The sequence below is a fragment of the Schistocerca serialis genome, chromosome 2 (assembly GCF_023864345.2).
Source record: "Schistocerca serialis cubense isolate TAMUIC-IGC-003099 chromosome 2, iqSchSeri2.2, whole genome shotgun sequence".
Lineage (NCBI taxonomy): Eukaryota > Metazoa > Arthropoda > Insecta > Orthoptera > Acrididae > Schistocerca > Schistocerca serialis.
Genome location: NC_064639.1, coordinates 516509368 through 516521709, shown reverse-complemented (window position 1 = coordinate 516521709; position 12342 = coordinate 516509368). Strand labels below are relative to the sequence as shown.

At 38.9% G+C, this 12342-nt stretch overlaps 2 protein-coding genes across 3 annotated transcripts in view; both read left to right on the top strand.

Annotated features, from left to right (window-relative positions):
* Positions 1–340: 340 nt before the first annotated feature.
* The window catches only part of LOC126457485 (mitochondrial ribosome-associated GTPase 2), a 176040-nt gene continuing 164038 nt past the window's right edge, over positions 341–12342 (top strand). The window contains exon 1 of one of the 2 annotated variants that reach the window (XM_050093781.1): positions 341–662. In XM_050093781.1, the coding sequence (XP_049949738.1) occupies positions 485–662 (178 nt within the window). In that variant the 5' untranslated portion in view covers positions 341–484. The remainder of the gene's footprint in view (positions 663–12342) is intronic. The other variant, XM_050093783.1, reaches the window with a different exon arrangement.
* The window catches only part of LOC126457484 (semaphorin-2A), a 39760-nt gene continuing 32059 nt past the window's right edge, over positions 4642–12342 (top strand). The window contains exon 1 of the mRNA XM_050093780.1: positions 4642–4742. The gene's annotated coding sequence lies outside the window, so the exon portion shown is untranslated. The remainder of the gene's footprint in view (positions 4743–12342) is intronic.

Below are 12342 nucleotides of genomic sequence, written 5' to 3'. Positions count from 1 at the left end.
TAAGTTCCTATATTATTTACGACGCTTCACTTTACGAAATACAGACCTTTAAATGTGATTAAAATGGTAAGCCTACCTCGTTTATCGATTTCTGTTGTATCGCACGGTTTCATTTTTTAGAAAAATGGAATGTGTGGGTAAAGCATACAGGGAAATAAAATAGAATGAATTTTCTGATAACATTATTAATACCAAAATCACACTATTCTTTGGATTGGTGGGCAATAGAACTGTCACCGTGGTTTTCAATAGTTTTGAAATAGTTAATTTGTTCTTCTTTACAAATTTTTCTTATCACGTAATCAGAGGTTTTATTCTTTTGCGTTCTCGTGACCCTTCTTGACTATCTTATAGATAGGCAAGAAGCGAAATATGACGATATTTTGCCGACAGCTGCTGTTCGACATCCAGTTTAGCTGGTGTAATCTTTCACCGACCCTGTCCAGAGAAGTTAATAACACAAGCGTTCCGCCATAATGTTATAATGCGACTGGATTTGTTTACAGTAGATGATACTGTTTTACTTGTTGGGGAAGGGAATTTTTCCTTCTGTGTTGATCTTGTATCAACAAAGAAATTTGTCAACATCACGGCGTCATGCCTAGATACTGAAGTGAAAACAAAGAAGGCTGAAGAGAATGTGCTTTACCTGAAACAGAAAGGTTTGGCTTGTTTTCATATGTATTACTGTATGCATGTGTGTCTCGGTTTGCTTTATTACGTGTATGTAGATGAAGTTATTGCATATTACCTTACGAAACTCTTGTTGTATATTTACATGAATGAAGGCATATTTCATACGTAGCATTATCCAACCGGATGTCGTTTTGGGAAGTTAAACCGGAGGGAATAAAAGATGATTGTGGATTAATTGCGAGTAAATGTACAGAAGGCAAAACATTATAGTGGAGAATGGCGTGTGCATTGTATCATTCCTATTGCGCGTTCTTGGAATCTACTTGATCTCAGTGAACGTGTTCTGTGCGAGATGTTGGCAACATAGCGTTTATGCATGCATCGTGATGTGGAAGACTAATTTCATTTGAGGACTGCTGTTGGTTCATACGTGTTATTATTTTCATTCGTTACTTGCGTTGTAATTTTCTGTAGTTAAATACTTACTTTCCAAATTTCTTTAAGGTAGTTGTTAAAAATGCAGTTTATCTGACTTCTTCAAGAGACAAATTTATGAGGAACTACGTAATATTTCTACTGAATTTCAGAAATTTTTATTCTCCAGATGTCACCAATTTACAAATTTGATTTCTTCCCACTTGATTAAGTGCGACAGTTTGTTTTTCTACTGTAGGCCTATTAGTTTTTGGCATGCAGGTTGTTGTGACAGATTGACCTGTAGTGACCACCACTTCATCCTTTCTTTGAACCAGTGAGGCTACACATTTGTAAGCCAGCTAGTCATTATATTCCTTCTTGCACATCAAAAGTTTTGATTCTAGAAATGCCTCTCTATTAGGAGTGATACGTTGCATTTTTCTTCTCAAGGAATGTCCATTTCATATACTCACCTATTTCGTGTGAATGTCATTTCCTCATTAGCAAGTATTACATAGAGGGAGAGATGATGAGAGCGCTGTGATTAATAGTTCCCTGGTGAATACATGATACCGCACTTCCAAGAATATGTAGACATCTGTTATAATTCAATAGACAAGGCAGTACGATGCCGACTCAGGCTCTGTACCTGTTGACTGGTGTGTAGGCAGGCAACATACTCCATTCTCTCTCAAAAGATAGAGAGAGATAGATCTGCAGATGATGCAAACAATCGAAGGTTTCAGCGTTCTGCGCAACTGTTATACTTCCTTAACTGTCGAGATCCTTTGTAACATGCAGGTTATAGACCATATGTTCACCTTGAGTCAGTTTCTTAAAGAACTGAGAAAATCAAAATGGCCCAGGATGTCTTCCATTATTTTGAAGAGAGATGGACGAGTTTTCCACACTGCAGCATTCGCTCATGATAAATAGGCTACCCTTGGTGTGAAAATGAAGTTAAGTTACGTAATACTGGGCACAATAACAGAGTCAGCGGGAGTAAATTTAGAACTTCCAATTAAAGTCTGCCTGCACAACCACAGATATGCTGCTGATCTGTAATGAAACCTGCTGATGCCACCCACCTACTTTGACTCATGATGTGTTCAAAGTAGCAGGCATAAAACTATCATCTGACTTCTGTATGCATAAAATATGCTCCATAACAAGAATAGAAGGTGCTTGGAAGAAAATGCTGACCCGTAATTTAGTAAAGGTTAATTGCATCACACAATCTGTTGAGTTTTTTGAATCCACCATGTACTGGTAACAAGAAGTTTCCTATGTACTGTTAGAAAACAAGGTCTACTCAATAAACTTCTTTGTGTTATTGTATTTATGCCCTTGTCTTTGAATGTAATCAAACTTAAACAATGCAGTAACTCAAAATACACTCATATGGGTTACCACTTTCTGTCCACAAACAGTTCTGTTGTAGCTATTGGGTTGTATTATGAATGAAGCAAGACATCCAAATATATTTTCGAAGTGTGTCATCACATACCAAATAGATGGCAGTTGCGATATTTACTTGATCAAATAGATGGCAGTTGTGATATTTACTTTTGTTTCAGTGAGATTATTATGTGCCATTTTGTTAACACTGTGTCTAAACCTTGTGGAAATACAGAAGCGTCCGATTCCACCCGTCTGCTTTGACCCATGATGTCGCAAGTATGGCAGAAACGACCATACACTACGACTCCAATATGGTGCCTATGACGTCATTACGTAAACATGACCACAAACATGAAAATAAACCCACACACACACATTCCACAAAAAACCTAATGAAACTATCGAGGCAAGTGTGGGAAATTTGGGGTTTTTGGGTGAGGACAAAGTAAATATAAACAAATTTAGACACACACAACCATACCAAACCACACAAAATGACGAAAAAAACTGACAACACAAAACTCCCCAAATTCCACTAAACACAATATCCTCTGGAATCGAACACTTCCCTTGACCTATATTGCTCAACAGCAGCTCCTGAGCCCACAAATTGGAATTGAACACTTCCCTTGACCTATATAGCTCAACAGCAACCGGAACACCCACAACCACACATTGGAATTGAACACTTCCCTTGACCTATATAGGTCAACAGAAACTACCGATACCAAATCATAAAATCCAAAACCACATCCACAACCATCACTACCTCAAAAAGCACAACAAACCAACAAAATTGGAATTGAACACTTCCCTTGACCTGTTATCCTTATGACATCTCCCTGGTCTGAGACGCCAAATTTTAGTAAGCCTCATTTCTTCACGAAACAATGAACACTTCACGACTTCATCCAAAAAACCGAATAGTTCAAGAAATTTTATTAGAGAGAACACACTGTCCCCCATCATCGCCGACAACCGAAAACTGTTGACCTTGCCAGTCATATCTATACCTACCAAGGCATAAAAAAAGCAATTTACCAAAATTCACACACGACGAACAGAAAAAAAAACTACAATAACATTGATATAACGAAACCAAAATCGAATAACTCACTGAAAAATATTCCGCTGAAAGCAGTTACTACTGATACCACACACGTGCAATGCTACCACGCAAATGAACCCCATACCCCTAAACACACCACCAGAGAGAACCACCAACTGCAACAATACGCCACCTATAAACACGTCACACACGCAAACTAAACCAAAAACGTTACCTAACACATAAACACACCACCAGAGACCACCAGCGAACACATCAAAACGACACCTACAAACACACCACTCTAACAAACTAAATTCCGTGCCGTTGTGACGTCACACACCACAACAGCCTTACGTCACGGGTCAAAGTAGACGGGTGGGATCGGACGCTTCGGTCGACCTGACCTTGTGTGTGTCGTGGTGCCTTTAAAATTGTGGTTGGTTCACATTTGATTTGCCAGTATGTGTGTTCTGTATATTTATGGTACATAGAATTTGCTTGGAGTTGTTGTTATTATGGAGGATGTTGCCAATTGTATTGGAGTTTGTCACACCAGCTCCCCTTCTTCTGGAACAGATTCAGAGATAGGGAGAAATGTCACTTTATTTTATTTATTCATTCATCCAGGGGATTATTTATCAATACAATGAAAATAAGTTGCTTCAGTTGGGTTTCTCCTGTTTGTTGTTGTTGGTTAGTTTGTTCATGAGCTATAGCTTCAGGATGTTAATTCGCTCACTTGTTACTTCTCCATGATTGGCAATCTCGTAAAGCTCAGACTTTGATTTCCAAATTATGCAGTTTCCAGTCGAAGTCAAGAGTATAGCAAAATAGCCAATCTTGAAAATAAATAAAACATTTCTGAAATTAACGTAGGCTAATGTAAATTCATGCTCTCAAATACAGTGACTGTCTGTTCATATCACCATCTCTTTATAAAAGACACCACAATAATCTCAGTGCGAAATTTCAAGCTGACAGTTTGAGATGCAACCGCAATATGCATATCATACGTATTTGATAGTTATTGAGATTCTTCTGTTGTCTTTGAGGACATGATCATTATGATCATGGCATGTTCTTTCCCATGGTGCATCCTTTATCTCCAGTCCAGAGGCGGGGGAGTGTGGCTGACAGCTCGGAGGGAAGCAGGAGGTGTGGAGATAGGAATGTGGGACAGAGAGGCGGCAGCAGAGATAGAGAGACTAGTTAGGCGACTCAACACTTCTACTACTCAGTGAGTTTTCTTCTTTGTCCTAAATTATTGATAGTGTTTATTTTGCATGCAATGAAGTGTACTTTAGTAGGAAGTACCTGATTGATTGGATTCCTTTATGTGGGAGGTTTGTAGTGTTGTAGTATGTAGGAGGGGGAAAAATGTGGCATGGTGTAGGAGTTCGTGGTAGGAATTGATGAGTTTTGTTTTGAAAAGGATAAATATAATAATGGTAAGCTGATAGTTGTGATTAGGGTTTTTGGCCCTTTTGTGTTTGGTAAGGGTCGATGAGACTTGCTATTAAGATAATGTAAAAGGAGACACTGCCATGCTAATAGATGTTATTAAAGGACATATAGAGGATAGAAATGTAATTTATTCTGATGTGTGGACTGCTAACGAAGTGGGGGGGTTAGGGTTTTTAGTTGTGAGTGTTTTATTTTTAATCATTGTGTGGGGTTTCTAAATTTTGAAACCAGTTTGCACCATTACTGTAGAGGAATATTGGTCTGCTATTATTGGAGCTGTTGGAAGGGGTCTCAGATCTACTCAGCAAGTGTGTTTGAAGGAAGGAAGATTAGGGTTTAATGTCCCTTCAACATCGAGGTCATAGAGATGGAGCACAGACTTGGATTGTTTCAAGGATTGGGGAAAAAATTGACCATGGTCTTTCAAAGGAGCTGTCCCATCAGTTGCCTGGAACAATTTATGGAAATTGTGAAAAACCGAAATCAGTGTGACCTTAACATGGGTGTGAACTGTTATCCTTCCGAATGAGAGTCCATTGTGCTAACCATAAATTTGTTTGGGCAAGTGTATGTGGAGGAGGAATACCTGTAGGTGAATGTGTTTTGTATTACATTTCGAAAGCTGTGTCTTCTGCATATGTGGCTTTATTCAATTTAATTTTTGAGGTTTATTTTAATGAATGGAAAGAGCACAGGTGGAAGTTAGACTGTGTGTGTGTTAATCATTTAGTATGAATATAAGATATGTTTCTTTAATTTTTCCTTTACTGTTATTTTTGCTATTTTGGATGCCCCTCTGTGTAATCTTCCTTAGGAAGAGCTGACTGATTTGATTGTGAGCAGAATAAATTTTATATTATTGTACTAGTGGAGATGCTGAGGTATCAAATGGAGGGTTGCTTAGAATATGTTGTTTACTATAACTGTGTGTAATTCTTGTGGAGATGGCGATAAATTGGGGTAGGTTGTATTGATTGTGAATCTGTGTACAGTTACGGGAGATGATCCATTTGTGGATAAGGGAGGGGAAGAGTTTCTTGGTTAGTTGATCGTTCTGTGTTGCAGATCTCTACAGATATTAGAGGTGGTGATTATTAGTAAGTTATTTATTGATTTGTGCAAAAATTGCATTTAAATTTGGCATTTATTTCATTCGAGATTTTAACAGCAGTGGATAGGCTTATATATGTGTATTTTTAATTCTTGTTATTTTATAACCTACTGAATTTGAATGAAAGGTTTTCCCCACCAGAAACCCTCTGTTCCAGTGGAAGTCCTGTAGTTTGTCGACATTTGTTTTTTTAATAATGTTTTTATTTTATTGTTAGTGATGTCTTTCAGCAAGAGATTTTCGAAGCTAGTGTGGCTGTCATGTTGATGACCTCATCGGTCTATTGCTGTGATGATGCGTCACTAATTAATCATTTATTCTTGTGACATCACATTCATTGGCTTCACCATCTGTCAACCAAACTGCCACTCTTCAAACCTAGACCTCAGACTGTGATACAGATTCTAGTGCTGCAATCTACATTCCAAAAAAATAATATATAACTAAAATGAAAATTACCTCTGTTCTATTCTATCTCTGTCTATGCATGCATTATATCACATACCACATCATCACTACATCATTAGCCAAAGACAGAAGTTCTGATAAACTAACTACTCTTATTGGAAAAGCCTCAGAAGGTTTCTCAGCTATATCTGTAAACTTAAGAACACAATTAAGTACTGATATTTATATTTTGTTAGTGTGTAACCTAGCTCGTTCTGTATCCCTGAAGATACTCTCTCATAATGTGATCTGGAACATAATGAATGAATGAACTGGAAGTTTTAGCATGTTCTTTCCTTTGATGTGCCAGCTGAGTACTTAAGAAGCTACTTAGCTTTTAGGATGACTGTTAAAATAATATTTGTTGATGCATACAGAGCAGTACCAAGAAGGTGAAGGTTGAGTATTCTCAGAGGTTGCTCTCCACCACTAAAGAAGAAATCTGAGGAAGCAAAACATTTTTTGTAAAGGAAGAAAGAAAGCTAGTAAGTTCCCATTAGCCAAAAGAAAGTGAATTTCTTCAAGATAGTGTGAAATCTGAAAGTGGAACACAGAGATCAAGTTACTAATGCCAAACTGTAAAAGAGTGGCTTGTCATGGAACATTAGCAATAAAAGTGTGGATAGTATTTTGACAACCAAAACCTGCATGCGTATATTAAATGTCATCTAGCTAATGTGGTGGAGTTTAAGACTGAGTTAAAGATGTTAACGTTGTACGGTTACTTCTACTCTTATTGAAAAGCATCTTCTCAGAAACCTTCCAATTTATTTTTTTACAACTATTTTATTATTATAATTAGCATTATAACACAGTTCTCTCTCGTAATGTTAAGTAATTTCATTATGACTGAAACACACATGTGTAGTATTCTACATTATGTGTTATTTAACGTAATAGTTTTCAGCTATCAGGTCATCTTCATGTATAAAAATAAATCTTACTATTGTGCCCAGTTACAAACCAAAAGCAAAAAACTGTTAGTTTAAAAACAAAAATTGTAGAATATTACCCAGGAGTGTTCATTCATGAACCACAGAATCTTCTGAGTGGATGTGACAGAAAATGAGTAGTGTAATGAAATAATGACCATGAACAGATGTAAATTGTATGATGGGAAGAGTAAGCCAGAAAGCAAAAGAATTACAGCTCATCAAAAAGCACTGGAATGTAGAAAGAGAGAATGACAGAAATACAGATGTGCCACAAATTCAAACAAGTAGTTTTTCTGCAGGATAACATGTGGAAGCAGTTGTATATGAAGTCATACTGCCTAACAGCTAGGTAATAATTATTACACTTTATATATCGCCAGTGGGAAATTTTCAGTAGTTATTAGAAAAATTTGAAACCATATTATGTCATCTGTCTAAAAAAATTTCAGTGTCAATCTTTTTGAAGGAGTCAAACCGAAAACAAGATATAAAAATTTTACTCCATACAGTCTAACCTCAGCTGTAAACTTTTCCGCCAGAAGTGTCCAGGACAGTAGCAACGCAATAGAAAATATTTTAATATGGCAGGACGATATAGTTTTCATCCATTTTTGAATGAGTTGTCACATCATGACGGTGAATCAGCCATACATTATGTCATAACTAGGAAAACCTTTAGAACAATTAATGAACTCATGACACATCTCTTTAGAAGAAACCTGCAAACCAGGAGCTGGAATTATGTATATGAGACAATGAACATATAAGTAAATTTCTCTAAGCATATAACAGCTGTTTCACTATGTAGACTGTGAAATATGGCTCTAGTGGTGTATCAAAGGAACCTTTGATAACAACAGATATTAAAGTATTGCGTAGCAGAAAGAGAGAACCGTAGAAATTAGTCAGGGTAAGCATAGGTATGCAACTGGTTTCATATTATAGAAAGTACTTTATTCAGAAGTGTTGCAACAAAATCAAAAAGCTTTAATGACATGTCTGGATTTGTAAGTCTGAAAATAAAATGAAAACATTGTTGAGTGTAGTTAGAAGGAAGCAAAGTTATCTAGTTATTAAAGATAAAGATCAAATGGTCCACGACACCAAACATATAGTAAACCTCTTTATCAGCCACTTTCTAAATGTGACTGAGAAACTTGATACAATTATCTCAGATGAAAAAGAATTTCAGTATATGGGACATTCCATACAACAAGCATTCAGTCAAATCAAGATAACACCAATTTCTTCCAGGACATCAGAAAATAATTAACACTGCTAAGAACAAAAATACTTACATGATTCAAAACATCTCAAACAAAATGTTTAGAGCATTTTCTTCTTATACAGCTACCATACTCAACCATATGTTTAATACATCACTTTCAGAGAGTATCTTTCCCGACAAGCTGAAGTATCTATTCACTTCTTTTGCAGAAGTTTTGGAGTAGATAATGTATTTAAGAATGGTTGAGCTTGTGTGCAAATATAAGCTTCTGAATTATCACAATTTGGATTCCATAATGGCCTCTCTACGGAAGCCATCTGCCATTTTGCTGCCCACGTGTTAAATTATCTGAATGACAAAATTTCACCTACCAGAATTTTTTGTGACCTATCTAATGTATTTTACTGTGCAAATAACAACAGCCTTTTTGCTTTCGACCTGCAGTGAATAAGTAGTTCACTTCGTGCTTACAGTTAAAACAGGAAGAAAAGATAATGTTTGATAATTGTCATAGTGACTCTTCTTCTGAGTGGGTTGAAATTACCACTGGCACTTCACAGTGTTCAATACAGAGACCAGTCTCGTGCTTGTTGTTTATAAATGACCTTCCACGTAACACTGATGAAGCAGAAGTGCTCTTTACCTGTGATAAAAGCGTCTAATCAAGGCCAACAGAGGTGCAGCAGTAGAAGGGACAGTAAAGAAATATTCAGAGTTATTCATTATTGATTCTTGGTTATTGTTCTGTCACTTAATTTAGATAAAGCACAGTTTACTCAGTTCTGTTCAAGGCAACATAGGCTGACAAACTGAAACATTATGACCACTTCTCACTGTGAGATCGAATGCTGCCTGGATGTGACATGCAAAGGAAGTATAAAAGGTGGGCAGAGACAAATGGGGATTCTTTCTAGTGACAATATGGGCTGCAAATGATGAAATCCACTGACATAAGTAACTTTGACAAAGAGCAGACTGTTACGACGCAGCACATGGAAATGAGCACCTCGTAAATAGCAGAGCTGTTCTGCTAGAATGTGGAGAATGGAAGTTTGCCACCCTGTAAGCAGACCCACCTCACAATGGGGCTCCACAGCAGATGACCTTGCCATGTTGACCCAATGGCACCTCCAGGGGGCTCACAATCTTTTGTCACTGTTTGTGTGGTGAGCATGGACCCCCAAGTGACTGCAGTACTTTTACTTTCTATCTTTTTTCAGACGTATTCATGTGGACAGATTTTCTCATGACAACCAAGCTCACTCATAGGATGTCAGTTACAGCTTTTCACAGTTTGTTCTTCTTACACCATATATTTTGTTGAACTTGCATTTGGTCCCTACATCTGGGTTTGACCTCCTCATTTTCAAAATTATTTTTATAGAATGTGCAGGCCATGCAGGGAAGGTTTCCTAAAACCAAGGATGGTAGCTTGTCCATGTGGGTGGACATCAGGTACCTGTTTGTGGTAGCCCCCTGATCACATAGCAATCTTACTATCAATGCTCAAGATGTCACCTTCCTGTGCATTGGGGCTCCACACACTGGCTGTTATGTCAGATAGCCTTTGTTTTACATATGTAGCACCATTGGGGAGAACATTTGTTCAGAGTGGCATTATGTCGGATATATGACAAAAATTATCAGCCCATGGTTGCGAGGCTCCAGCAGCCTCTTCAGGCAGATCACAATTCATTGCTGATCTTTGTGACTGTAAGAAATATCCCTCCTTGGTCATGCTGTCGGGGAGGAAAACAAAACCAACCTGCATGCAGACAATTACTTGCCTCAATTCTTGGTACAACAAGGTTGACACGGCCACTTCATCCTTGCTTTTGAGGGCAATTCGCTTCCCTCTGGAAAAATCATGGTTTACTGTTGCAGTGTGAAGTTGTATATATCACCCCGGATGTGGTGCTTTAAATACCTGTACTTTAGGCATGTCTTCCTTGTATACACATGACCTGTTTTAGGGCTGTGGCCAGCCGCTTCACGGAAATTAACCATGAGTGCTGCCACCGGTCTATGTGAATTGCAGGAGCAACCACACTCCCTGATCCCCCAAGTGTGCCACACCAATCAAGAAATGCAAAATCCAGAAACTGATGGTCACAGATTCTCTCTTATATTTGGAAGCTCAGAAAAGACGCTATTATTTATATCCAGTCCAACTGATATCAGCCTTCTCCACTGCTTTGATCAGATCATCAATAGTTCCTAGTGTATTTATTCACTCGACATTGACCTCCATAAACTTGACCGTTGGAGGCGATAGTTCTCTGCTCTAATAATTCCTGCAGCACCATTTTTGAGGGCCATCCTCAACACCTAGCCAGATGAGCAGCATCTTTCTCCGTCATTTACTTGTGATAGGGTTCCCTTTCAAGAACCCTGTGCCCTGAAATCCTCAGATTAGTAACAGACACAAGCAAGTGGCTGAAGGAGTCAGGGACTATTGGTTCCATTGGTTCCAGGGCTGCTCACTCATTTTGTGTTCCTTACGTATTGTGGGTAAGGTCCCCCCCCCCCCTCCCCCCCCCAAGAATCTCAACCATCAAAATTCGTGGAAGATGAGATGGAAGAAATCTCAGTAGAAGGCTGCTCCAATGGCCCTGGAGAGAGCAGTTTCCCCTCATGCCATCAGACTCTGAACAAGTGTTCATTGGCGTTGATCCACCCCCACCGGTGACAGGCAGTGATCGAGGGGTGTGACCTGTCCTGACTGCTGGATGCCTAACCAGGACATTCTCAACAGATGATCCAGTGTAACTCCAATGAGCATTTTGTCACCAGCCAGAACCACAGAAAGTATATTCCTCTTTTTCTGTGATCTTTGTTGTTCTCCAACAAAGACACTTCACTGAATGAGCATTCTCTCGAAGCATTCGAGGTTACCACCATTCTGTCACTTTTAAACAGCTCCTTGCTAAAGCTTGATATCTCATTCAGTGCATCGTGAAGGAATGCAGGGATCAATACACTGGTCACCCCTGCACTGTATGTTGACAACTTTTGCATTTAGTATAGGTCCCAAGCTGTAGCCTTGGCTGAACATATGTAGGTGTTTGTACAGTGGTTTGTACAGATGTCATTAGTGAACGGATTTCCCTCTGAAATACATTGAAAGCAATAACAGTGTGAATGCAAACAATCCCAGTGATAGCCATTTATAGCCTCTTATTTACCTCTGAGCAGAGCGCTTACTTATCTTGAGATGACCACCATAATCCAACAACTTTGCCTCCCCCCCCCCCCCCCCCATGCACACACACCACCCTTTTCTGATACTTGTGGATTTCAGTAGACCCCACCCTCTCTGGGGAAGTTCCACTTCATGGTAGGGGCCTTCTGATTAGCCAGCTCCTTTGCAAAATCGATCTTTCTGCCCTCTGTGAAGCTACTCCTACTACACACTGTAGAGCCACCCATGGCATCTTTTCAGCTACTGATCGTATTATCTCTCTCTCCAATCTTGTGGCTTTGCTCCAATGGTTACTGTGCAGTGATCTTCGTGACAGTGACCATTTTATCGTTATCCTGTCACTTCCTTGTCACCACTGAAGGGCCACTTACCATGCTGGGCTCTCAAAAGAGCCAACTGACAACTTTGTTCCTCTGCTGTCACTTTCGCCCCCCCCCCCCCCCCCCCTAT